Source organism: Myotis brandtii, unplaced genomic scaffold (genome assembly GCF_000412655.1).
Source record: "Myotis brandtii unplaced genomic scaffold, ASM41265v1 scaffold18, whole genome shotgun sequence".
Classification (NCBI taxonomy): Eukaryota; Metazoa; Chordata; class Mammalia; order Chiroptera; family Vespertilionidae; genus Myotis; species Myotis brandtii.
Genome location: NW_005356674.1, coordinates 8,748,923 through 8,773,521, shown reverse-complemented (window position 1 = coordinate 8,773,521; position 24,599 = coordinate 8,748,923). Strand labels below are relative to the sequence as shown.

General features: G+C 36.3%; 1 protein-coding gene across 13 annotated transcripts in view; it reads left to right on the top strand.

The window, feature by feature from the left end:
• Positions 1-24,599, top strand: part of TBC1D5 (TBC1 domain family, member 5) — a 425,203-nt gene that overhangs the window by 331,639 nt on the left and 68,965 nt on the right. For all 13 annotated transcript variants that reach the window (XM_014537570.1, XM_005863632.2, XM_014537574.1 and 10 more), the window contains 2 exons: positions 304-410; positions 22,052-22,137. In XM_014537570.1, the coding sequence (XP_014393056.1) occupies positions 304-410; positions 22,052-22,137 (193 nt within the window). The remainder of the gene's footprint in view (positions 1-303; positions 411-22,051; positions 22,138-24,599) is intronic.

Here is a 24,599-nt window from a genome sequence, read left to right as displayed (position 1 = left end):
CCATGTAAATGGCAGTAAATATGCATGCTTTCAGAGATTACTTGTATTGTAAACACACACACATATCTGTGTCTGAGGGTTTTCCTTCCAGCACCCCCTGAGGCTACATGCTAGTTCATTAGATTGCAGTTAACAGTTCAGCACGTTGCCTCAGAGGCCATGGGGTGAAGGTCTCTTCTCCCCGTTTCCGTTTATCAAAGCGGTTATTCGTTTACTTTCTTTGACTTGTTGTTGTATTTTTACTCAATAATGCAAACATCTGAAGAAATATTGCTTCTGAATTATTTTTTCCTTCTTATTTAGTGATCTCTAGTAACTACCAGACCTGTCTCGGCCTTCTGATGCATTACCCAGTGATTGGGGATGTACACTCACTGATCCTTAAGGCTCTGTTCCTTCGAGATCCAAAGGTAAGCTTCCCAAGTAGGATATACCCATTTTCCAGAAAAATTGGAGTCTCTGTATGATGCCAAGAATTCCTCATGGAGAATTTGTCTAATGGCAGATGAATTGTCTGATGAAAGAATTTGCCCAGAGTTATAGGCCAAAACTAATATACCTCATTGCCTAGCAACTGAGCAGCAAATTAAATGGAGCACACATCTCTTGTCCCTTAAAAGGTTGTCCTGTTCTCCTGCCCTCCTCAGAATGCAAGAAAGTAGATGAGCTTGCTTCTCTTTATCACCACCTTCATTATCATTGGAACCCCTCAGAGGGCCAGCCTATCCAAGTAAAGCCTCGGGGGCCATGTGAAGACCAGGACATCAGAGCTATGAAAAAGGACCAGTTCTATAGCAACTTATGAAATTATGAAATACTAAATTATTTCATATTATAAATATGTATTTCTTATTTTGGGGGTGAAGAGTAGCCTAATAAAATAAAGACTTCAACAGACTATAATGCTGATTTCTCTAGTTGAACTTTAAAGCAAGTCACCAAAATTGTCTTTACACTTCGGAGAAAAAGTGTGCTCTTTTACAACTAATGTTATATTTCTTGAAAATAAGAACATTTAATGATCTAAAAAAATCTGTGAATTTTTGATGCGTTTGAGCCAAACAAAAATATTGGACGAAATGTAAGAGAGAAAGCTTCAAACACGAATAGGAGAATGCCAGACATTGGGTGGTATTCCCAGCCTTTGGCTCTTTGGCAGCATCACCAACAGTCTTGTTGGCAGTTGTCGAGCTGTCTTTGAGTCAGTCTGTTTGTGGATCCATTGCCAAAGCTCTGTCTGATCAACTTGGGCCTCCATGTTCAACATGTTCAACATACATTTTGATTCAAAGGGATTTCTGCCCTTTCTTTGGTCGTAGACTTCAACATTTGAGTATATTCTCTATTAATTGATTGATTTAAAATAATTCATTTCCTTGTACCTATATCCATTTTCTGCAGAAATACATAATTTTATCATTTCCCTTATTCAAAATTTCATTAAGTATCAGAAATATAATCCATTACTTCTCTGATATATAAGATAGCAATTTTTTTGGTAAGGTTTAAGAGTCTGACTATGAAAATCAAAAGTTCCATATTTTATATTATTACATATATGTGTTATATGTAATTTGTGTAAGTATATATTTTTTTGTAAAAAATAACCAAGATTACAAAATATCCATTAAAAAAATAATGAGGTTTCTGGTCAATAAGTTTTACTCTACAAACTTAAGGTAAATTCTGTCTGCTCAGCATTAGGAATTCTTAGAGTTATACAGAGTGGGGAAAAGTTCAAAAATAACTATTTGAATTATCTACTTGTGTAATTTGCTTGGTTTAATTGAAGGTAGAAATGAATATGTTACCTAAATCTATTGATCTTGATCATTTTTCCCTAGCTAATTATGGTTGTTCTTACTATGAATTATTCACTCTTCTAATTGCAGAATTGTATACAATAAATCTGTCAATGTTATTAGTGTAATCTGTGATTTTAATAGAGTACTTTTATCTCAATAGTGTAGTATATCTAATATACAAGTATAATAAAACCATTCTATAAGGATTAACAAATATGCTTTCTAAGGTTTAAGAGAAAAAAATAATTTATAGCATAAGTATCTAAAAAAAGGTAACCCCTACTTTTACATTCAGGATCTTACCAAGTAAAAACATGATTAAGATAATGGTTCAAAATGTAGTATCTTAAACAGATATTCCTGAGACATAATAAATTGGGCAGGAATTGATCTTCTCTTTTGTGGTTGAAATCAATTGTGTCTAATGATCCACCCAACCAGAGCATCCTTTGTCCATAAGAACTGACTTCTAACGATCTAACAGGATTTAGTCCAGTGCTACAAAGATACAATAAAAAGGAATATATTGTCTTTATATATATTACAGAAATCCACAAGTGATTTCAGAGTTTAGAGTAAAGTTAATGTCTTATAAAGTCATAAAGGAAGCCATTTGTGCTGAGGCGGGGAATAGAGGGAAAGGTGGTGCTCACACCCCACCCATATCCCATAAAAATGTAAACATCAGAGTGCCTTCAATGTTTTCTATTATTAGCAACAACACAACACTTGAATCATCCCTGATACAAGTTGATCAGAGTAAGTATATAAACACACAAATCTCTATGAAGTAAATTAGTATAAAGATGAGATTTGAGTCATGAAAGTACACTTTTCATATCCCAGCTTCACATTACTGCAGTGTTGAGTGCTGCTGACAGACTCAATCGTATAAAAAATAAACAAGGAACTCTGAGCTTAGGGGTTCATTGTCAACCTCGGAAAAGCACTTGGTCATGCTGCTGCCCCTGAATCCCAGTGGAGTTGCTTAGTTGAGAACAGACTCTGCAAGTAGAGCTTGAGACACTGAGCTTTAGTTGTTTTATATCAGCTGTGATGCCGGCTTTACAGTGAAACTGTTTCTTATTTGAACAGACTTTTGGAAATAATGGGCCTGTAAACTGTAATAATAGGGCCATGTTCTTTCAGTTTGCAAGCACTCTGATGGGCTCAATGTGGTCCTCACAACAAGCTGTGAGGTAGGCAGAGCAGGTTATCTTCCCTCATTGCTTCTCAATGCAGAGAAGTTAAGGTTAGATGGCTTTCCCACGGCCAAAAAACCTTGTAAGCTTCCAAGCTAGCTAGAGTGGCTCCATGACCTTGCATCTACTCACCTTCTCCTGAGATTCCTGTATCCATCTGCCTTCTCCAGAAAGTCATGCTCGGGCTCAAATAGGACATGAGTCCTCACAACACCTTGTATTCTAGCTATTTGCTTATTGACTTTTTTTCAATTATTTCTCCTTATGATGCTGTTCTTTTTTATTTTATTTTATTTTTATTTAGCTTTGTGTTCTGCACTGCTTGGTGTTAAGAAAATAAGGGTAGAATTGAATTCTGACTCAAATGCTAAGCCTCTTCCAATACTGACTCTAATCTAGGTGTATCCCATTCACCTAGCATTTTTCTGGAACCCATATCTACATTCTAAACAGAAGTTGTAGCCAATTATATATTTGTCAGCTGCCATTTTTATCAAGATGGCGAGCTAACCCTACAACTTGAACTTAAAGAGCATCTGGTTCCTTAATTTACTGTGTCAGAATTATTTGAAAACTTGTTACCAGTTTTAAATATTATGGAACAAGGAAGACATAATAAAGAATGTAGTTAACCTACTTTATTTAGACTGTCACATTTTGGAACTGCAGAAAACCTAGAGAGTCTAATCCAGCCCCTCCTTCTGCAGATGAGCACAGAGGATCAAGGTGAAGTATAAAAACTTATTCAAGATCACACAGCTCAATGGCAGAGCCAGCAATTGAACCCAGGTCTTCTGCCCACCTTTCCAAACAAGAGCTATAGCTTCATTAGTTTTAAAAATAGTGGAATCCTAGTTACTGCTATTGCTCACCCAATTCTTCATTTGTATTAGACATTTATTTGTATCTGTAATAAATGAAACTGCCAGGTATGTAAGTGGCCCAAGAACTGTATGAAAATTTTTAAAATGTATGCTGTATGTAAAGACTGGATGTCAGATACCTGTTTGTAGCATCCTGTACTCTGTTCACCATAAATATGATTTCTATACTTAGCTCTATGCCACAATCCTAATTCTTATTTCCTTGTCTTTATCATATTAGAACCACTGAGCAGATTTCCAAAAAGAATCCACTGAATAAGTAGAGGGATAGAAGGAGGACAGTCTGAAAAATATGAAGTGATTAAAAAACATTGTTCTAACTAGTTGTTCAAATTCAAAAAAAATTTTAAGACCCAATTAGAAACAAAAGTCATAGAAAATGTGAACATATTGTGTTCCTTAAATAACCAGATGTTCTTCCCTTCCTGAAGGCAGTAAGGGCTAGGAATAAAAGGTTTAAAACTATTGTTTTAAGTTAACTGTGAATTTTGCAAATCTGTTTTTACCCTTTAGCAAATAAAATTCTAATACGGAAACATAAGCAGAGTAATTTTCATTGTTTGGTGCTCTCTTATTTGTGTTATGTGCTGAAGTGTTAACCTTATCACAAAGACTTATTACAAATGAAATACAGTACATGGATTAACATTTTAGATTTTGCAGTAAGAATTTGACAGATACTGTTTGTTTTGAAGACTAGAATGTTCCCCCAAGAAATTTCTGGTAAGGTTGCAAGCAATCCTTTTATCTGTGATTGTTATTGTTTATGGAAGAAAATGGCTAGAAATAAGACAATTTCATTTCAGAGTCATTCTTGTACACAGAACTACACTATGAAAGTAGTTTGTATAATGTTCTTATGCTTGGCCAATTCTGATTTGGCTTTTGTTTGGAGTTATATTAAATATTGCCTTTTTAAAGTATAAAAAGTCTGAATAGTCAGATTTCAGATTATATGTAGGTAATAGGTTTTTACTCTTTTAATTCTAAAAAAACCAAACCCCTGACTGTTAATGCAACTTTTTAAAAGTCACGTGGATTTGGTAAAATGTCATATATCAAAATTGAAAAGTCGTGAATGGACTCAAGCCTACTACCAGGCAGTTGACAGTATTAGATAAAGCTCTGTGCCAATAATGCCATTGTACTTTTCTCTTCTCTGATCAGTAAGGAACTGAGAACCACACAGATGGACTCTTTTTTTTTTAAATACATTTTATTGATTTTTTGCAGAGAGGAAGGGAGAGGGATAGAGAGTTAGAAACATCGATGAGAGAGAAACATCGATCAGCTGCCTCCTGCACACCCCCTACTGGGGATGTGCCCGCAACCAAGGTACATGCCCTTGACCAGAATCGAACCTGGGACCCTTTAGTCCGCAGGCCTACACTCTATCCACTGAGCCAAACCGGTTAGGGCAAGATGGACTCTTTAAGGAGGATGCACAGTGCTCTTTTATTTACTTTTGTGATGTTGCCATTGGAGGTTCTATTCACATTTTTAAATATGTTTCTAATCTGACTTTCTGTTACAGAAAGAAGGTGTTACTTTTGTCTTCTTCATACTTTTTTCCCTAAAAAGCTGGAACATTATCTGAAAACTACCATTCTTTAAGAATCCTTTGTTTTGTGTTTTCCCTGTTAGTGACCGAAAAAAGGTGGTTTTTTGCTTGTATCTGAGGTACATGAGTATATGTCATTCTCTTTTTCCTCAGGTTAACTATAGAAGAGACCAGAATCCATGGTTAATTCTGTTCTGATTAACAATAAACAAAATGAAATCTACAAACCAATCCCCTGCTTTTTATCTGATATTTTATAAGTAAAAGCAATCTAGATTCTTATGGAGAAATATTTATTTTAAATAGATTACTTAAGTTTATAGAGCTATTAATTCTATGTGTTTGTGTTTTGAAAGGCATGTGAGGCCCCAAATGTGAAAGTATTAAAGTATTACAGTCCAGTGCAGTGAAATGTATGTGATCTGTCCTTGAGGTCAAAAATGAAGTGGTTGTCCTGTTTCACGTTGACTGGCTCTTTTACCCTCAGAGAAATCATTTAACCTTTGCTGCCTTGACTCAGGTTCATTCATTGTTTTTTTAAAAGGGATAGGTGGCTAGTAAGGCCTTAATTAGCCTGTAATCTGTAGCTCTAGGTAATTTGTAGCTCTACATTCTATGAGAACCTAGCTGACCACTTATTGTCCTTATTATATATGAGGTGGTAGCATGTTTGAAAAGAAGAGGCGCTACTTTGAGTAGTTTCTGGTCCTCTTACTTTGATTGAAAGTTATAAATCACAGATTATGACAAAAAGATTTTAAACTTAAAACTGATGAAAGAGAAAAACAGCTTAATTATTTTTAATATAAGTCATGTCCACAAATATTTTAATTGCTTCTTAAGTATATTCATTAAATTCAGTATTGCTAATTCACAACTTTAAATATATTGATTTCTTAGGAATTAAAATCAATACATTCAAGCAGTAAACTTAATCATAATCAATTAACCATAATCAATTTACTTTTATTTAAATACTTTAGACAAGAAGTTATATATGTTCCAAAAAATACAAAAGCAAAACAAAACCACCAAATGTTTTATCGTGGAGAATTTTTAAGTACACTTCACCCCGTCCAAGTATTGTTATGAGTGGCATATTGGGAAATGTAAGCTAGGTTTCCATACTGAAGGGTGGTGGCTGGACCACTCAGATGAACCGGAGCCCCCGCAAGGGTGAGGTCGGCCTAGCTACACAGGAGGCCGCTTGGCTCTGTGAGGGGGCTTTTGCTCTAGCATTTGATGTGTAAAGCCCTCAAATGCTGCTAGGGACATTTTTAGGTGTCTTCATATGATTTGAAATAGTTTTTTATTTATTTGGTTGTTTTTCCTGTTTTGAAGAGGAACTTTATAGTTTCGTTTCTCCACATGTTTCTCTCTCCAAAATGCTATTTTTATTCATTCAGCCAAAATGTACTGAGCTCCTGCCATGTATCCACAGCGTCTAAAATTTCTCAGAAGTCTTGGTTGAAACCTGTGAAGGAGGATGAGCAGGATTTGTGGGAGTGAGAGGAATGTCCCCTTGGCTAATTCCCTCCCCTCCTTTAAGTCTTCTCTTAGATCCTATCTTAGTGAGCACCCCCATCACCCTACAGACTGTCCTGCCCCCACTTCCCACTGCCCCGGCACTCCTGATCCCTTACCTTGCTCTACTTTTTTTCCCATAGCAACTACCACCTTCTATCATAGTAGATAATTTATTTATGTATGTTATTTTTTATTTCGTCTTCCCCTGACAATATATCAACTCTATGAAAGCAGTGCTTTTATTTTTTTCAATTACAGTTGACGTTCAATATTATTTTATATTAGTTTCATGTGTACAGCACAATGGTTAGACATTTAATTTAAGAGGTTCCAGTGAAGAAGGCAATGCTTTTAGTATGTTTCATATTACCCAAGTTCCTATAATAACAAAAGAAAGAAGGGAGGGAGGGAGGGAGGAAGGGAGGGAGGGAGGGACGAAGGAGGGAGGGAAAAGTAACTAGTTACTCTAACTAAACCCTCATTTTCTCTGCCAGAGGAGAAATTAACCTGATCATTACAATTTAGTTCAACAAGTGCTTATTGCAGGTACTAGTGATAAAATGGATTAGGGAGCTGGTTCCCTCTCCACAGTGTTTGCAATGCAGTGCAGTAGGTCTGAACGGTGGTGTGCCAAAGAAGCCCCTGAAGGAACTCATGACAAATGCAGACTCCCAGACAGTCCAATGTAAATAGTTCTGCGATAGGATCCAGAAATCTGTAATTGTACCTGGTCTGAAACCAGTGGGCCATGGACATCACTTTCAGAAACAGACACTAGGTTGAGAAAAAAAGTACTGCACAAACTGAAAGGTAAATACCTGAAAACAGAAGTCTGGCTCTAAACTGGTGATTTCTGAAATAGAATGTGTGGAATGTGTGCATACACAGTGGCTACACAAAGATAATGCAATGAAGTACTGGAAGAACATAATGAAACGAGAGAGAGAGAGAGAGAGAGAGAGAGAGAAGAAAAACAGCTTTACCTTTTAATGTGCATATTAACACTGGTGCCTTCACATGGCCCATGTGTCAGCCAGTCTAAGGTCTCCTAAAGGAAGAGGAGACTTCCCCATACAAAAGCATTGATAGTAGCCCTTTGTGTCCACCACGTGGTGCCTCAATGACATTTCCCTATGCCCAGTTAAGTAGATTATGGCTTATATTATTAAATGATGGCATGTTTACCATACCAAAGAGATGCCAGGAGCTGTGAACATCTATTGTGGGTTCACTAGATATCTGCTGCTAATGTGCTGAAAAGAGTTGCCAAATATAATTTCTTTTTTAAAAAAATAAACATTTCAAATTCGCTTACCTCTGTTTTGATGACAAATAGCTGCTGATAATATAGTACCATACAAATATTGCTGAAAAAAGAAGCATTTAATTTCCCTTTAAGCTAATGGTAACATTTTAATAATGAGAGAAAATAAGAGCTTTTTGAAAGAAATTCATGCTATGGAAAGAACATTTTTAAATTGAATGGTTGGAAATGTTTCATCCATTTGTGATGTTCTTGCCAAAGACAATTTAAGTGTTTCACTTATTTAAAACTCTCAAAGTACACTAAAAAATTATGGAAACAGAATTTTCTAACTTGGTTACTCATCTTCCAAATGAAATAAAATCAGGTTTGAGTCCATTTTTTATAATATAGAAATGTAACATCTTCCAATTAAATTTTAAGAAGAGCCATATGATGGTTAATTTTATGTGTTCACTAACTGGCCTAAAGGATGCCTAGATAGCTGGTAAAACATTATTTCTGAGTGTGTCTGTGAGGTTGTTTCCACAAGAGGTTAGCATTTGAATCAGTAGACCAAGTAAAAGAAGATTGGTCCTCTCTAATGTGGGCAGGCATCATCAACATATTTTAGGAAAAACAAAAAAACATAAGTAAATTATTATAAAAATTAATTTAAATATAGCTTGTTTCATCTCTAGCTCATTTAAATATTTTATTGTGCATATATTTTCTATTGTACATAATATTTATTGCTTTTTATGTAACTGTATAAACAGATAAAGTGTGAAGGTTCTAGATATCATTAATCATTAAATAGTACAGTCTAGAAAAAGAAATCACACTTTAATAGAACTATGAGAACTCTAAGAACAACAAAATGAGTAAGTTCATTCTTTCTATGCTGCCCTGCTTCTCTTCATAACCCTCTACCCAGAATGCAAACATAATTAAAAACTACTCCTCATTCAAATTGCTATTCCATGTCACTTCCTCTGGGAAATCCTCCCTGATGAAATAAAATGACCCTCTTATGCACTTTCATAGCACCTCCTTTTCTAAGCATTCAGCTCAGAAGCAGTCTTACATAGATGTGATTATTTATTTGTCTCGATCTTGAGAATAAGCTTCTTAAGGGTAAAGACTGTTGTATCAACATTGTACCATTGGTACCTAGCACAGTGCCTGACACAGGAAATATTTGGATGGAAGGATTCATGGGAAGGAGGGAGGGAGGAAGACAAGCAGAAGGAAGTCTCTTTCCATATCATCTTCATCCCAGTTCTGTGCTCTCCCTCTGCTTGGATTGCTCTTTCTGCCCCTCTCCTCCTACTGTCATCTTCACAACCTTCCTTCCCATCCAACTTAAATAGCACTGATTGGTTTTAAAATGACATCCAGCTTCTCTCAGTTTCCTTGTAAAACTCCTATGAAGAGCCAGATAAACAGAAACAATAACACAGCACAAAAACAGAACAAAATAAGTTCAGACAACATACTGCCTACAAGGAGTTCAACTCAATTAAGAAACGTTAATTACATTGCCTGTGTTTACTTTATAAAGCAGGGTGCCATCCACATCCACTTAACCAGCTGCTCCTTTGTGAGATAACCCATCAAGCAGGGGTGGTCAGATAGTCATGGTCAACCCTCCTGCTCTCTGCTCACTGATTTCCCTGCTGGAACAGGCTGCTTGTGTCACCACTCACTGTTCTTTCCATTTTCGTTACCTGAATTGTGATCACAGTCGTATATGACTGGATACAGGAGTTAGGATTCTGTTTATTAAGAAAAACTCTGAGAGCACACGTATTGCCAGTTAGCCTTTTTGGAGCTTCTTTCTGAAATGGGCATAATGGTAGCCTATTTGGCTTAGGCCCATCTCATATGGAGAAAGGGATTGCGTGGGCATTTCAGAAATGCCTTCTCTCTGAGCCTGCCATTTTCCATGCATATCTGCAGATTACATTATTTTCACTCTACTTCCCTGCAGCTACGTTTTTAGAGCCAGATGCTGGCAAGCTCTTCGGTTTATCTAGTTCACACACAATCACTGAACGCATACCCTGTGCCAGACAAGTGGCTAGAGACCGAGAAGCTACACTGATCTGGACAGGGCTCCGTCCTCAGTGAGCTTCCACTCTGTGTGCAAGACAGACGTGTATACAACTGACCACAATGTAAGGCCAGATGGAAAAGGCAAACTTCTGTTGAAATTAGCATGTTGTCAGAGTAGAGGTAATAGAGTAACTAGAAATTCACAAAAGGCTTCATGTCAAAGGTAGTATGTATTTGAACTAAGAATGAGAAGCATTTCGGTCAGCAGAGAATAGTGAGTAAACACCTGTAACATGAGGGAACAGCTTACCCAAAGTCTGGAGATACGTCCATAGGTAGCAGTAGAATCACTTAGTCATATTGTAACTCTACGTTCAACATTTAAGGAATTGTCAAACTGCTCTGCAAAGTGGTTGCACCATTTTACATTCCCACCAGCAATGTATGAGGACTCAGATTTCCCCATGTTTTTGCCAACACTTGTTATATCTGTCATTTTTATTGTAGCAATTCTAATGGTTATGAAATGGTATCTCATTATGGTTTTGATTTGGATTTCCCTGATGACTAATTATGTTAAACATCTTTTCATGTGCTTATGGGCTATTTATACATGTTCGTTGGAGAAAGGCCTCTTCGGATCTTTGTGCATTTTTAATTGAGTTATTTGTCATTGTATTATTGAGTTATAAAAGTTTTTTTACATTTCTGAATATAAGACTTATCTGAAACATGATTTGCAAATATTTTCAATCCTATGTAGATCATCTTCACTTTCTTAACTGTGTCCTTTGAAGCACAAAATATTTTTAATTTCTATGAAATCTAACTAATCAGTCTCCTCTTTAATTACTTGTACTTTTGCTGTCATATCTATGAAATCATTGCTAATCCAAGATTGCAAAGATTTACTCCTGTTTTCTTCTAATAGTTTGATAGCTTTAGCTCTTGCATTTAGGGCTGTGATCCACTTTGAGTTAATTTTGTGTGTGGTGTGAAATAGGGGTCCAAAGTCATTCTTTTGCATGTGGATATCCAATTGTGTTTGTTAAAGAGACTATCCCTTACCCCATTGAATTTTCTTGCCCATTTGTCAAAACTTAACTAACCATAAATATGAGGATTTATTTCTGGACTGTCAATTTTATTCCATTGATCTAATGTCTGTCCTTAATGCTAGTACCACACTGTCGTGATTACTATAGCTTTGTACTAAGTTTTGAAATCAGAATTATGAATTCATGAGCTTGATTTACCTTTTTCAAGAGAATCTGAGTCACTTGCCTTCCCATATGAATTTTAAGATCACTCTGTCAATTTCTGCAAACTATTTTTTAATTTTTTTTATAATTTACATAAAAATAATTATACTTTGTATGCTGTTCTGTACATTACCTTTTTACCCCTTTCATTTAATGTCATCTCTCTCATGGGTGTTTTAAATAGTGTCCACCAGGAAATAAGTGCTCTGTACTTCCATACAGACTAACGAGGGAAAGTAATGACCTCCAAAGATTCCTCTTAACACATTGCAGATGGATCATGAGAATTTTCGCTTCATATTACACAGTGTTTTACAAAGTATCATACTTTATAAAGAACATGTAATAAATAACTTCAAAATGCAATGGGTATTTAATTTTAAAGCATGCCTTTAACATTTTTGTAAAACGTTTTTTGAACTCGTTCATTAGAAACTTATCTAGCCACTGGGTAAAGCTAGCAATAAAACTACTGGTCCGCAATGTGTTAACCTAGATGTGATGATTATTTATCACCTTCTCATTCTTCTTTCTGAGTCACTACAAAGTATGCAGCCCCCTTTCTTCTCACTCCTTCAAAGTTCCAACCAGAGGGATCCTGGATTTCAACTGATTTGATTCTTCAGAAAAACTGACTTCTTAGAAGAGAGTTATTTTCTTGAAGCATTTCTGGCTGCAAACTAAGAAAGTTCAGCAACTTAGAAAAAGTGCTGAGTGGACAGCCCCACTTACTAGTATTGGAGCGTCCCTCTACAAATCTGGTTGCCATCAGCTGTCCCACAGCAATGGAAACCTTCTCCAAGAAGTTAGAACAGAAAAAGTGGGCTCTCCAGAGGCAGACAGCTTGCGTCCCTGTGATTGAGCATTCCCCCACCATCCTCATCCTCATCGCCCACCTAGCCACACTTCTCATTCATTCAGATAAGGTACTGGAGGCTACCTAGGCCAAAGCCTTAACAGGTACTTCTCTATCAGTATGTAAAGAAACCCAGCATCTGAAGGTCAGAGCCTGGCACAGTGGGAGCTCTTCCGGCATTTCCTCCTGGGTCCTGTCAGCCCTGACTGGTACCTGTCTGTGCTAGAGCAGTTGTTTTATATTTTGACTATCACCCCTGTGCACATTTATACAGCAAATGGGTTAATAAACTAGGACAGTGGTACCTATAAAAGTCTACCTTCCCAAGAGGAAAGTTGTTATCCAAAACCACCTTTCAGGTTTCTGATAAAAGGCCCCCAGAAGGTCTATGAATGGAATTTGAGGGGGGGAGCCCTAAAAACTTGGATGGGTAACATTTACATCTTTATTTTCACTAAACCCTTACTAAAATTTAATATTTATATCAAAGATGGATGAAAGCAACAAACTGCAATATTATCAGCAGCACCTGAAACATTTCCACTAATAGCAATCACAGATATTTTATATCACATTAGAGTTGATGAAGATATCTTGAAATACCATTTTTACATTCATCACTACTGCTAAATTATAGTAATGATTAGACCAGCCACTATATCTTATTTAATACATTAATAAAAAAGCACATATCACCATTAGAAATTTGTTCAATATTTTGATTGCTCTATTTCAGTACAATTTGTTTTCTTTATAACCCAATGTATTTTATTTTGTGCATTTAAACACATTATTCTGAAAAAGGAGGCCAAAGTCTTCACAGGAAGCAGAGTAGTCTGTGGCACAAAAAGATTAAGAACACCTAATGTAGATATTACATGAGCAGCATGCAATTCATGTGCCAGTTGTTAACACCAGATATTCAGGGGGTTTTGCTTTTAAGTTACTGAGTAAAGCCCTGGCCAGGTGCCTCAGTTGGTTGGAGCATCATCCCACACACTGAAAGGTGATGGGTTCGATTCCCAGTCAGGGCACTTGGCCCAGTTGCAGGTTCCAACCCTGGTCAGAGCATGTACAGGAGGCAACCAATTGAGTTTCTCTCTCACATTAATGTTTCTCTCTCTCTCTCTCCCTCTCTCTCTCTCTGACTAAAATCAGTTTTTAAGAGTTATTGATCAAAAAGAAAAATTTTTACAGTACTACCTAAGCTTTAGAGAAATAAAACACCTGATATCAGTGTTCTTTTTAACAATGATATATGAAATCTAGAATTAAAAAATCAAGGAAGGCAGCATCCATCTTCTCAGTGATCTCACTCAAGAAAATGTGTGTGTTATTTATGTTTGTTTTCTCATTTCTCTCTTCACTTAGATATTTCAAAAGTTCAGTACTGATCCTTCATTGTTATGCTAGAAACCACCACACACAAAAAACAACACACAGTGTAAGTGTATGACCTTAGTAAGAGTGTATTTATATGATGAATGAATTTTTAATTCCAAGATGTTTTATTGGAATTACTCAGAAAATTGCATTAGAAGTGTGACTGTGCATGGTTTTCTTTTACCAGGCCTCAATGTGCAGCAGCTTAGTATTTGTTGCCTTGGCAGTTACGAAAGCAGGTAATGAAAGGAAAGAAGACGGGGCTAAATTCTTCAAACCAGGATTCTGGGTCCCATGGGGTCACATAGACTTATTCTTGGTGATTCAGATATCCTAAAACAATTTTTTCAGTTGCTTCTATTTTGGTGACATTTTGTTTAAACTTATTTTTAACATTTCCAACAATAAAAAAATTACAACATAATTTGTATATCAAATTGGAGTATTTAGGAACAGTTTTTGTGATCACCTCTTTCCTTTTACCTTTATATTATTGGGAGTTGGGAACCAGTCCTAGGAAAAGACAAATGGGTTTCCTAGATTTCTATAAAGTAAGGCTTCCCCTTCCCATCTGCTAACATTTCAGGAAGGAAAAGGGTGAAGAGTTCAGTAATGCTGAAAAGAGCTAACCAACCATCTAAAAGGAGTGTTCTAGGACCAGTATTAGTAACAAAGAAAATGTATTGGCCTAAATTACTTCCCATATATTGAGGGGCATGTTCATCTGGCATCCTCCTGCATGCTAAGTTCAATAATATAAATACATTAGGAAAAGGAAAAGAATTTTATTTCTCTGTTGGTGTCTATTTATTGTGTGAAGCTACAGTCGAGCATAACGCACAGGTGGTTTAAAATGCTTCTCTGCCATCTGAGATCTCGGCTTGCCAGGGTAGAGAGGGAGATGTCACTTCAGGGAATTGGGCTTATTCGGTATGTAAAATGAGGCTGGCGTGGCTTCAGAGGTTTTGTCTGGGTCTTTACCCATTTAACAATCTTTTGCTTTTTAAAAAACTTCTTGTAGGCCTTTAAAATGTGTGTTTTTTTTATCTGTAGATGCAAAAATTGAAATACTTGAATTTTTCTGCCAATTGCTATATACTTCTTGTCAAAATGGGAATTATTACTATACCGAAGGTCATTTTAAACCTGGTACTGGAATAATATTCTAATTTACAACCTTGCTACAGAGATTTTTTTTTGTGTGTGTGTGAAGATCTGTGTTCACTTGATGAATAATTTGTATCCACATTTTGGATTTTGGAATATTGTAAAAAAATCAAGCTAGGTTTTAATTTTCCATATCTGATGTTTTCTGAGCTTTTTTAATACTAAATATTTGGTATTTAATTCATGGTATGGATTGTTTAAAAAAGTGGTTTAGATAAGGAAGGTATGGATCAATATACTGTTATACATAAATATGTATAGTAAATAAGTATTTTCTCAATAACAGGAATAATATAAGAACAAAATCAACTCAGATCAATGAGGAAGGAAATAAAATACAAGTCTAGGTTTGACAGCAATATCCAGATAATACCAGTTATTTTGTGTATATTTTAAAATGGGAGCTTTGTGAGCATTTAGGATTATAATGTCTGCCTTTTGATCCACTGTGTCCCTGTATCTAATTTTAATGAAGAGGGCAGTGTGTGGCAATAAGAAACAGCGATGGTGAGACCTTTGTGGACCCTCTAGCAATCAGAGAATATCAGATCACAAATTTCCCCAGCTTTAATTACAGGCAAAAGAAAAGACAAAATTAGCATTTTAATATAGAAATATCTTAGGCTTTAGGAGAATTATGATAAATCTAATGTTGCCTAGTGAACCAAACAGGGGATATTACAACAAACTGTCTCCTTAGGAATATTTGTTTAAATAAAAGCAACAATACTTCATCCTTATCTTTTCTGGATAATTATCGCTATTTCAGGCTGTTCTTTGTTCCAGGTTTCAAATACCTTTAGTTTTTTGGTGTGTTTTTTTAAAAGTAATTGGCAGTGTTTGTTTTCTATAAAACTATAAGATGGGAAAATTTCCGTTAGCTTGGCACTAACAAGGTAATTATTTTCGGGAGAGTTTTGCTCTCCCGCTCAGCGCGCTGGTGCCGCGGCATCGCTGCACTTGGATGCATTCAGGTTATCTCGTTCCCGTTACAGCGTATTAAACTAACTCCTCTTCCATGGCGGAGGCTTGCCCACCTGTCTCCCCTAAAACACCTGCAACATATGTTTGCATAACCCTGTAATGCTTTGCCTTTGGGGTCCTGAGAAATTCCCCCAGAGCTTTTTGCTTATAAACAGCTGAGCAATTCGTTTTTCTAATGACGGTTGCTTTTCCCCCAGCATTGAGGCAATAACATATTCACTAAAATAAGAGTCTCATTTTTCATCAAAGAGAAACGTTCGACGTGTTTTTACAGTGCCGTTTCGCCTTCTGAGCCATATTTTTTCCCCTTTCCTATTCTGGCATGCTAAAAATTAAGGGTTGGTAGCAAAATATTAGGGGAAAGAAAACTGAGTAATTCTTCATTTGTCAAATATTTTCTTTCCTTCATATCAAACATACACAATATTGTAAATCTAAATCAATATTTTCTATTAAGTGCTACAGGAACTGTATCATTTTAATTTAATGTAAGAATCGTGACCAATAAACTATAAAAATGATAATAATTTGGACATATTGCAGAAAATCACTTTAATTATTGTAATCACATGAGCTGGCAAGCAAATGTGCAGTAATGGCATAGTATGGTTTTACAATTTCTTAAAAATTTATAAATGTATATACTCAGAAATAAGACAGCCTTCCTTCCATATGAGATCCAGTGTGCATGATATATTTTCCTATGTGTTTTTGCTTTTTAAATGTATTGTTTAGAAGAATCTATCCTAAATTTAAGAATGATTATCAGAGGTATGAAACATCACCTTCTCTTCCTAAATGTTATAGGTTTTAAGTTATTAAACTGTCAGATCTGCTCCCAAAATAAAGGTCTGTTTGTCAGTGCTCGGTGGTATCAGAAGGTAATCATAGCTTCCATCTCATTCATTTGCATCCAGTGCCCAGCACTGTGCTGTACACTGAGCGTTCATTGTCTCATTTCATCCTTACTGCAGTTTTGCATATGAGGAAACTGGAGATGGGAGAGTAACTGACTCCTCTCAGTGGCTCATCAGCTAGTAGTGGGTGGAGCAGGGATCTGAGCAGGAGGCTCACAGACTCCTGATCCCCTGCCTCCCCCACCAGGCATTCTGGGCCTTTAAAGCAGATGGGCGAGCTATGTTTACCTAGTCTCTTTGTTTTAACATATAACTTTAACTCTTCTTTAACTCCTTCTGGCACATTCATAAATCAGAGCAGGGATCACTGGAATTGCTTTTCTTTGGCTCTTTTCCGTTCTACCTGTGTGTATAAATAGCCAGCCGTTTGAAAGGGTCCATGCTGTTCAAAACAGAATGAGCACTTTAGATGAACTTCCTTCTGGAGTTCCATATGACGATTCAAAAGGAGGCAGTCATCTACAAGGGAGGGTCAGGAGTTAGGGGATCAATCTGGAAAGTATTGTTTGTAATGCCCTTTGTTGGATGTGCTTGATTTCACCAGCCTTAGAACAAGGAAAATTGCACGTACCATCTTGTAGTTAATTGTACTACTTGTAGTATCGTGTAGTTAGTGTGGGTTAGCATTTAAATATTTGTATACTACTACAACAAGCTGAATTTGAGCTTAAAATACTAAAATAGAACCGGTGTGGGGGGGAGGGAGGAGGGGCAGGGGGAGGGGTTATGTGCTCATCTATAGACTGCCAGTGCAGAGTAGAGCAGAGAGGAGTTGTCCACCATCAAAAGTCACACCTGGCAAGGGACAGAGTGTGTGTTTTACCTGAAATGACAGTAAGGAGCAAGTTTACTATCATAGCATAGACTAGAAGTGAAGAACGTTAACTATACCAGCGAGATTAGATAGCTGTCAATAAGTTTTATCCCTTACATTGAATGCTATCATTTCAGTACTATTTGTAAATTGATTTTGTGATCTTGCCAAATTAACAAAAGTGTTTTTAGAAATTCAGAAATACAGCATGGTCTTTCTTTTCTTTTGTTTTTCCATACAGTTCCCTCTAGGACACTTGTTTCTAGCACTCTCTGTAAGTCATTTTGTCCACAAAGCTTCAAGATGCTTCCCAAAAATGCAGCCTTTCCATGCCATGGGTGGAAATTTCAGCATTCTTCTTATCCTATGTAATAAAAGGGCAATATGCAAATTGACCAAATTGCAGAACGACTGGTCACTTGGACTCGCACTGACCACCAGAGGGCAGAGGCTCAACGTGGAAGCTGCCCCCTGATGGTCAGTGCCCTCCCACAGGGGGAGCGCCACTCAGCCAGAAGCCCTGAGCCAGGCTCACAGCTGGTGAACACAGCAGCAGTGGCGGGAGCAGGCCTAAGCCATCACTCGGACATTCCCGAGGGCTCCCAGACTGTGAGAGGGCGCAGGCAGGGCTGAGGGACCCCCCCCCCCCCCCGAGTGCACGAATGTCGTGCACCGGGCCTTTAGGATTACCATAAAAAAAAACGCTGAATACACAGCTTCAAGGAGAGCTCCTCCACCAGCTTGTTAACAGAGAAGAATGGAATGGTACTTGGGAAGTTAACCAGCTGCAATCTTGTAGATTCATTTCCAGTCCATCTGGGTTAATCTAGGAAAGGAGTGGTAAGCCAAGGTAGACTGGATTTGTGATTTCATATCTTCATGTATGGTTACATAGACTTCCCAGATCATGGGGCATAATTGGCATTTCTCTGTGTACAGACCTAAGATAGGATTACCATTTTGCCATCTTTCTATCAAAGAAAAATTCACTGAAACAAAAGGATTTTTCAAATGTACATTGGTTTGGAAAAGCTTATAATAGTTGAAATCATGACTGTGTGAAAATGGGTTTTAATTAAGTATGGACTATTCCAATCCAGGCAAAGGCATAATATTAAAGTTGTTGACATCACATGTTCTGCACAATGAGAAGTTCCGCAGTCTGCTCTTTCTTACATACAGAGTTGCACCAGGGGGGTAAGGGTGGCGGGGGTGGATGGGTGCGGGGGTTGCAGTCTGATCTGCAAACTTCCAGTGCAGAGTAGAGCAGAGAATTCTAGTGGCTCCTATATTTTAGAGGAAGTTCTAGGTCTTTAAAAATTAAGTCAAAACTGTTGTGGTTCTATAAAATTCTCTTTGGAAAATATCCTTCAAAATAAGAAAAACAAATTTCTCTTTACTTTTAAAATGTTTCAGTTGCATAAAGTTAGAATTCTGCTCATTTGATCTCATTCCCCTAAAGAAACCATTGTATTTTGGTACACAGTAGCTGTGTGAGATTATATTGTTCCAAGTTTTCTGACTTTCTAAGACCTTATTTAGATGAGATTAAGCTAATTTAATTAAAAGAGAAGAACTATAGGTATGTTGAAGTACAGTCAGTACTGAATCTTAGTGTCAAAAGTATATTGTGCCCTTTTTATTCATGTCTATATGCATATATTGATTTTGATAGCCACACATTGGTTTACACATGTCAGTCATTTAGTCTGTCCTGTCCATTGCAAGCCACAAGCCACATGTAAAATGAGCACTTGAAGTGTGACGAGTTCAAATTGAAATGTGCTATAAATATAAAATATACACTGGATTTCAAAGACTTTGTGCAAAAGAAAGAATCTGAAATGGCTCAATAATTTTTATAACGATTACATGTTAAAATGACAATATTTTAGATATACTGAATTAAATAAAATATATTGTTACATTTAAATTCACTCATTTCTTTTTTCTCTTTTTAATGTGGTTGCTAGGTAATTTTAAATATGAAGCTTGCGTTCCTGACCTGCATTGTCTTTCTGTTGGGCAGTGCTCGCCTAGACCATCTATCTGTCTACATTCTTAATGCCTTAGTAACAGCATCATCATCTCAGACAGAAAACTCTATTGAGTAACTTTTAACTGGAACCTCTGATTTTATTTTCTTACATTTGAAATGCTGTTTTTCAACATCCTCTTTTGATTTCTTTTTTTTTTTTTAAGTCCCAATATACTGGTACTTTAAACTGCCTCTTCCTTTGATACTAGTAAGTCTCCCAGGAATTTAAATAGGCCTTCGTGAAAGCAATACTTGAGCCTCACTCATGTGTTCAAGTTAGATCATTATTCCTAATAATGGCTTTAAGTGCTTAGATAGATCAGCACTTCGGTCTTGAATTGCTTGTCATTTCTTATAAAGATGTTTCAAGAAATTGTTCTGTGCAATCCCCTCTTTCATTGTTTTCTAGCAAAAAGTAACATAATCCTTTGTTAGTTTGTTGGAAGTCAGAGAAGAAAAGTCTTTTATATTAGTCAAAACAAAATGTATTTCCAGGTACTGAGAATAAAGAACCAAATTAGTCATGAGTGATGGTCCTGCGGAAGTTAATTTTTGAAATAAGTCATGAATGCACTAACAATCTGCCAGTAGCTTCAGCCTCTATTTTATTTTCCCATTATATTGGGTCCAGGTTGTCATCAGCTACGGCAAGGAAACCTATGTGATTCCTTGAGAGAGAGAGAAGTTGCACTGTTAGACTTAATGGTATGGTAGCCATGGAAGCAAGCATCCGTTATCTTCATCAAGGCAATTCAGATTTGATTATTTTAGAACTGTGTGCTGAATACCAAACCAGTGGCGTAGGAGCTGGAGCTAAATCAAGGGATTGTCGTTTTTGTTAGATGATTAGGGCTGACTTGGAGGAGCTATGAAAGGGTTGAGCTGTGCAAATATTCTCTTTTCAGCAGAAAAAGAAAAGGTCCATCATGGCCATTAAGATGCAGCTTGTTAGCTTGATGAATTTCAAACTGTTTAACCTTAGCAATTACATACCTCCACCTACATGCAAGTATCAGTGCCTCAGGATTTTGTCTCCAAGGATTGATATCAAAACATATTGGTAATTTTTTATTAAGATAAAATGCAACCTTTCTATGCCTAGATAAATCTCTTAAAGGACAAGGCATCTTCTGGTTCAAAATCCTAAGTATTAACTTGAATTATATGCTCAGGTGAACATTGGAACACATTTATTTATAAGGATTTTTAAATTTTAAATAAAAATATGTGATTTAACATTTTGGAGATGATGATATTTAAGTAATGCTTTATTAACATGTTACATTTTTATAAACTAGGTGAATTTTTAAGAAAAATTAAACTTTTTAAATTTTGTGTCTATAAGGAACTGGATACATTTAAATAATAGACACATTAAATTAATAGCAAAATATTTAGACACACCCGATCTATGATTCAAGGACATTTCTATAGTGATTATAAATAATATTAAATACCAGAAAGGACAGTGTATTGCTTCTTTTATATAAATGTATGCTTGTTGGTCATTTTGCTTTTGTATCGTGATGGTACTCTGCTAATATTTCCACCACATGGGTACTTATTAAACTCGTTTATAAGAATAGATGACATAGAAATTGCTAACTTTAAAAGAATTGCTGGATTCTTGAAATAGTTTATTCATTTTAGGAGAAGGAAGACTCGGTGTGCCATCTAGTGGGCAAATTTAGTATTCTGGGTATCAAAAAAGATCTTTATCTAAAATGCAGCTTTCTTGACACTTTGTATCTCTTGGTCCATTAGCATAGATTGTGTTTCTGTTAAATCTCATATAATTTTTCAGTTTTGTTGTAATTTTAACTTACTGTGTTTTGGAAAGTCATAATGAATTAATCAAAATCATAAAAAAATAAATCTAACAGGAAGAAATTTATGTGAACTATGAGACAAGTAAAGAAAAATATATCAGCCTTGGCTGGTGTGGCTTAGTTGCTTGGAGTGTTGTCCCATACACCAAAAGGTTGTGAGTTCACTCCCTGGTCAGGGAGCATGGGAGAAGCAGCTGATCGATGTTTCTCTCCTCTGTCTCTCGCTCTTTTGCTCTCTTGCTCTCTACTCTCCCCCTTCCTCTCTCTAAAAAAATCAATTAAAAAAAAACTTTTAAAAGAAAAAATCTATTAAAACAATTTCAGTCTTTAGTCAGGACTAAGATCAGTTAAGGCAAAACTTCAACAATAAAAGCGAAACGCAAGCACACTAATTATTAAACTTCATTATTTTATGTATTTTTTTCTGAAATAATATAAAAACAATTATTTTATCCTTTCATATGTTAATGTATAATTTAAACAGCTATATACATTTTAATTTATTCTTTTTTTTTCTATAGAGAAATCCAAGACCAGTGACTTATCAATTCCATCCAAATTTAGATTATTACAAAGCACGGGGAGCAGACCTTATGAATAAAAGCCGGTAAGTCCTCTTTCTTTGATTAAAGTTTTAAGTCACAAAGATATTCTCGGAGATCATCAGGAAATATTGCACATTTTCTGAAAATAATTTTCCAGTTTGGGGCATCTCAATTGTTAATGCATATAATGAATCTTGTTAAATAAATGAGCCAAGTTTTTTAATCTGAGTTTCTTTAAAGACATAAGAAAGTAATATACATTGATGCCAGTGGTGAGATGAAAAACAAAATATAAGAGGGCTTATTTCAGTTTGAAGTTAGGCAACTTCATTTTTCTAACACTAATAAACCTAAATAAAGTGTGCCTACTTGTATAATCTTTTTCTAGATCCTTGCTGTTGATTGAAAAGAGGCAGTTCTATAATATATTTTTAAATTATTTCAGTAACAAAATTAAAATTGATTTTCCCAACTGTCTTTGGAACTACACAATAAGCTTATAAATGCATCTTGTGTGTGCATTCGTGATTACATACATAGAAATTTTAAGGGTCACTGTAGGAATTAAAAAACATTAAAATCCTACTTTTAAAAGAAATTAACAGTGGCATAAAGGGTTGATGAACAGTTTTGTTCTTTCATAATACTGTACTCAGATGTCTCAAGGGTTAACTTGTCAAACCAGAACCATCTCAAATTAGAATGTAATTTCAAAGTTTACTCTAGGAGACTGAAGTGTTAGTAATGATAAATGCTGCCAAGTTGTCCCCATTTTCTTCCTTGAGTACTTTGCCTGTGTGCTAGCATTTCTTCAGTAGGCCTCCAACAGCGTAAATATATACCATGTAGGACGCACACACAGCGTGTTCTCTTACTTGGAGAGTTGAAAAGAAGACATAATTCCTGCCACATAGAAACTCATAGTCAAAGTGATGACAAGAAGTTTACAAGGAAGTGGCTAAATTTAACATTGTATTTTGAACCCTGTGTTAGTGTAATGTTACTTTTAAATTACCCATCCTTGATTTTGACGTACAATGCAATGTAATTATGAGACCAGTTTTATAGCCCATGAGGCTTCTCTGAAGCCCTTTTCTGAATGTTCATTTCATCTGACTCTTATTTCGCCAATAAAAGGCTATTCCCTGTAGTCGCTTTGTTCCTTTTATTTAACAAATTTTTAATGAGTTCCAGACTCTCATTATGCTAGGCATTGGAGATACGCAGTGAGCAAACCTGACAAAAACCCCTGTCCTCAAGTATCTTACAGTCTGGTCTCTTGTATTTCCTTTTGTTATGTTATGTCAAGTATTTAGTTTTGTTATGTTTAAAAGAACAATATAGCCCCGCTGGTGTGGCTCAGTGGTTGACATCAACCTATGAACCAGGAGGTCATAGTTTGATTCCCAGTCAGGGCACATGCCCAGGTTATGGGCTCAGTCCCCAACTTCCCTACTAAAATCTAAGCCCCTATCCTTACCACTTAATGGCATCTAGGGCAATGCCTAACATTGGGAAGGTACTTAACATATTTGTTGTATGTATACGTGTATTCTTGTTTCACATTTTTCAACATGTACTTTTTTTTCAAAAAGGAAATGGACTGTGCCCTTTATTTTCTCCCCTTCATGTTCTATCTTTCTTTCTTTCTTTTTTAATATATTTTATTGATTTTTTTACAGAGAGGAAGGGAGAGAGATAGAGAGTTAGAAACATCGATGAGAGAGAAACATCGATCAGCTGCCTCCTGCACATCTCCCACTGGGGATGTGCCCGCAACCCAGGTACATGCCCTTGACCGGAATCGAACCTGGGACCTTTCAGTCCGCAGGCCGACGCTCTATCCACTGAGCCAAACCGGTTTCGGCTTATCTTTCTTTTATTAGCTTTTTGTCCCTGCATTTTTCTTCTGAAGAATGTTGATTTTGTTTTATGTATTTCCTTGTGAGCACATTGAGAATCTTATACAAAGCATATTATTTTGACAATTGGAAAGAAGGTTTTTCATCATCTCTGTTGTAATTTCAAAGCTTAAAATTGAAATTGAACCAAATAAAAGACATCACAGACCAGTGAGCAAGGGAAGAGTTCATGAGTGGTGCTGGTAAACCTGATAAATCTTTTAAGAAGGTATAAACTTGTAATCTTACCACATACTAAAATAAATTCCAAATGAGTCAACATGCACTCAAAATACAAGTGTCTATCTGGCCCCTGGTTACTGGAAGGCTTTTTAAGCTTAAAAGTAATAGAAGAAGCCACAAAGGGAATAACTGGTGGATTTTACATGCAATTAGTTTTAAGTAAATATGTGAAAAATAAAATAAACTGAATCCAACGCAAATAGAAAAGTGGGAAAATATTTGTATTGGAAGTAACTGGCAAACTATAGTATCATCTATATCATAAAAGGCCTGTGGTCGTGACACCGTAACGGCGGAACCACCAAACAACCAGTCACCAGGAGGTGCATGGAGCACTTCTTGCGGGCCAGGACTCGTGACTCGCATGGCACCAGATTAGT